General features: G+C 54.1%; 1 protein-coding gene across 1 annotated transcript in view; it reads right to left on the bottom strand.

Annotated features, from left to right (window-relative positions):
* ISM1 (isthmin 1) overlaps nt 1-871 on the bottom strand; it is a 105640-nt gene extending 104769 nt beyond the window's left edge. The window contains exon 1 of the mRNA XM_069075430.1: nt 685-871. Within this exon, the coding sequence (XP_068931531.1) occupies nt 685-819 (135 nt within the window). The 5' untranslated portion in view covers nt 820-871. The remainder of the gene's footprint in view (nt 1-684) is intronic.
* Between the last annotated feature and the right edge of the window lie 3216 nt (nt 872-4087).

Genomic DNA, 4087 nt, shown 5'->3' with positions numbered 1-4087 from the left:
CATCCACCTCTCCCCCCCACCCCCGCCAATTAAAGTCGCCTTCTCGCTCTCTCTTGCCTTTCCTCTAGGCCTGAGAACCTAGAATCGATGAAAGTCCTAAACTGTGAATATCCAGCTCTTGTTTCCACCATCCATTAAACCTTCTCTTCCAGGGTCCGATCAGAAGGCTCATGCTGCCCCTCCACTCCTCTCTCCATCCCAACAACCCCTCCCTTAACGGTCTCACCTAGCATGCTTGCCCTCATCCACAACCTTGGCACTCTCCCCACTGACTTCTATGGTTCGGGGCGCTCAACTCCGTCCATTTCACTCCACAAATCCAGTCGGGGTAATTGTGCGTCCCACGCCGCAGCACAGGTCCTCCTTCAGCCCACTCCAGCCCAATTGACCTGCTCCCCTAGGCCAGAATAATTGCAAGCGCCGCAACTTCCCTAGGGGTAACTTCATCCCTCTCCCCAAAGCGCACGAGGCACCTTGTCCAGCTCAGCCTTGAAAGAACCTGCAATCCTCACCCCTGACCATTCTCTCGGACCTAAGGCGCCAAGTCCTAAAGCATCCTCTTGAGCAGCGTTCCTCTTCCACTACAGCAGCCTCTCCTCTGTATCTTTCCCGCCACCCTCACCCCCCGACCCCAGCCCCCAGCACTTCGCCAAGGTGGGGGGCCAGCCCAGGAGACTCACTCACCTGAAGTTGGCCCTGGCTGGAGTTGCTGGGGGCTGCGTTCGGCTCGTCTGCGCCGTTACCCCGCAGTACAGTGATGTGCAAGGTGAGCAGCAAAAGTCCCAGAAGCAGCAGCAGCTCTGCAGCCAGTCGGACCATCCTCTTCAGACGAGCGGCTTTAGGACCCCGCGGGGCGGGCGGTGGCAGAGGCGGCGGCGGCGGGGGCGGAGGAGGTGGCGGGGGTGGAGCCGGAGCCGGGGCCGGGGCCGGGGCTGCTCCGGGGGCTACTGCGGCCGCCGCTGCTACTACTGCCGCCTCCTCTGCCGCCAGCGCCGCCCCCGCGGGACCCCCTCGCTCCGGATCTGCCGCGCTAAGAGAGGCGCAGGCGGTGGCGGGCGAAGCCGGGGCTGGGGAGGAGGAGGACGGGGTGGAGGAGCAGGAGGAGCCGCCGCCGCCGACGCCACACCACGGCGGAGCCACTGCGGGGCAGGGGGCGTCCAAGCCGGCGGAGAAAACCCCGGCGCTGCCCGACGGGGATGGGGAAGGGGGCGAGGGGCTGCCGAGAGCCCGCGCTGGGGAGCTGAACACGGTGGCCACCCTGCGGCCGGCAGGCTGCGGAGGCGACTTTGCAGAAGCACTGGAGACCCCGAGTCCACATGGGCCCTGCGAGTGTGGCAGCGGTTGCGGCAGTGTCAGGGAGAGGAGGAGGAAGAGGAGGAGGAGGAGGGCTTCAGCAACTAGTTACCTTCACTCCCCCCGCAATCCCCCTCGCCGCTCCAAACCACTCACCCGACAAACCACCTCCCTCCCCCTGTCTCTCCCTCGTCTTCTATCCCTCCCACCCAGGAGAGGGGGGAGGGAGGGAGAGGAAAGTTTGTCGTTGGAACCCACGCCACTAAAGTCTGTCCAGGTGGCCAAAGGCAGCACTCAGCCCGGGGAGTTCAATCCACCTCCAGGGAAGAGCCGAGCTAGTCGCTGGAGGATGATTGCAGCGGGGGGAGCAGTAAGGGAGATTAACTTTGACCGGTGGTAGCAGTGTTCGTGGGGGGTTGCCTCCGGGTGCTGCTCCAAGGACTTTAAAGGCTTTCGAGTCCTGCAGAGTCCTGTGCCAGTGGTAAGGGTATGTGTGTGCTGGGGTAGGGAGGTGAGCAGATGGGGTTTAGAAACCTTTATTTGCAAAAGAGTGGTGGAGTCTTGGGGAGCACACCACCGAGTGTCTAATTCCAACCCCTCCCCCGAGAGTAAAGGTGCCTTTTAGAGGTGTCTTGACACTTGCTTATTATGCAGCCCTGACCCGCTTTCCCTAGCACTGGTCCACGCGTCTCGACGCTCCTTCTAGGTCCCTGTGGCAAGGTACTCTTAGAGAGGGGAACCAGCTGGGGCAGGTGTAACTGCTCCGGGAGGATAGACCCTCGGGGACTCTCCCTTCTCGGCCGGCGGCTCAGCTCCTCTTCCTGTACTCCAGAGGGTGGAGGGAGGGCGGACTCAGCAGGCAAACTCTGCTGGGGTGGCCGCGGGGCTCCTGACTCTCCTCTGGAACTCGGTGGGGTTTGTAGCCTCCGAGGCTCTCATCCTGGGTACCCAGGGGCAGAAAGCACAGGCAGCCGAAGCAGCAGCTACTCTAGCTAAACCTCATTTCGCTGAAGACACCCCCCTGGTCCCCCCAGGATTCCCTAGACCACTCATTCCCTGGCGATGCCGGTGAGAGTGCAGCAGTGTAGCGTTCTCTCCTAGAATGCAGGAACTCTGTCCCCAAGGGCGGGTGGAGGCAGTTGTCTTGCAGCTGTGTCCTGTGTCCTTCTCAGGGTTCTTGCGGTGGTCCCTGCACGCCCTACTCTTTCAGTCACCTCTTCAACAGGGCTTTTCCTGCCTTTTTTCTTCTTCCTCTTTTTTTTTTCCTTCTTGCTACTGGGGTTGTTTCTGGTTACTTTCTTCCTTTTCTTCGTACTACCTCTCCTGCTGCCTCGCTGGGGCTTTAGAGACGTGAACGCACGTTGGTCTAAAGCTTTTATACCACTCTCCCTCCGCTGGTTTGCTGTCCTTCCCACTCCCCCCTTCCTTCGTCTTCCTATTGCAGGCCGATCACTTCCCCTCCCCCTAGTCGGTTTCTCCAGCAGCTTCCCGGCCACCTCCCCATACTAGTCCACTCGAAAACTCCCTACGCAGCCGGAATAGTGCCCCCCTACGCAGGCTAGGAATTCGATCCCAAGACGTATCAGGGCTCCTGAGGCTTTTTTCCAAGTTCGACCCCTAAACCACCTATACCTTCTACCTCCCCACCTCCATCTCCATACCTCCAATTTTCCCCCTACCCCTAAATCATCTTATCTGGAAGTTTATGTATAATTCTAATTACCCTGCCTATGAAAGTAAGCTCAGAACTTTCAACCAGAAGAGAAATTAAGACAAAAAATGGTACTCGCTGTTCCAAAAATTTCCTAGATCAGCATGACATTTTATACATATTCAATTAACAATTGACTCTTCCCACAATCTACCTGGTAAGTTTAGATCCAGGTACCTAAGCATCTTGAAACCTCAATCAACGTCTTATTAAAAACGGAAAGTGTGTTTACAGAACCAGTGCTCTAATGCCCTTTTCTTTTTTGGTAAAGTTTTGTGGGGTTATTACTTTATTTTTACAGGCAGAGGGAACTCTGAGGCAGGCAGTCTTTTGCCATCTAAATATGAGACTGAAAACCCTAAATTGTCAATAATTGTCAGATGGCTGGCTGGAGGAATACCCTGAAACAATAGTGTACCCTGGTTCAGATGGTAGATCAAAGGATGGACCACAATAGTGTCTCATATCCTTCCACTAAGACCCCCTTCTATGTTTTCTAATTAGGATCACTTTAAAAGAAGACAGAAAAACAATCAAATGCAAGGCATGAGCACACAAAATAAGCTATTAAAATAGTAAACTATGATTCCATAGTAGCTAAGGAAATCAGAGACAGTTTCAAGGGTTGCTCTAACCAGCAACCCGGGGTCAAATAATGTTGTGACACAATAGAACAAATGGTTTTCTGTTGCCTTGAGCAGGTTAATTTAAATCAGACTTTTTCATTCTCTTTTATCCCCTATTTTCATAACATTCAGTTCCCAAGTACAAATGAACCTTCTCAAATACACCATCACTTCTGTTAGACAGTGTCAAACTCTTGGATTATAAGGAAAACAACTTAAAAAAATGCATCAGAACAGTTTAAAGTGTATACTTGGGGAAGGGAGTTGCAATTATTATTTCAATGGGAGACTGGATTAACAACATGAGTATACTCAGCTGGAGAAGTTTGTTTCTTTGAACTTTACCTACTTCCTGATTTTAACTATTTGGGTTCATTTAATCAGGGTCATCATTGTCATTTATCCCTGCCTCAAAACTGGGAAATCCAAATGTCCCGATTTCATTTTACACTGGGCA

This window comes from Petaurus breviceps, unplaced genomic scaffold (assembly GCF_028583685.1).
Source record: "Petaurus breviceps papuanus isolate PSGF00001 unplaced genomic scaffold, PetGlider_PUasm1.0 90919, whole genome shotgun sequence".
Lineage (NCBI taxonomy): Eukaryota > Metazoa > Chordata > Mammalia > Diprotodontia > Petauridae > Petaurus > Petaurus breviceps.
Note: the sequence above shows the minus strand (reverse complement) of the source record. Positions and strands in the feature narration are given on the sequence as shown.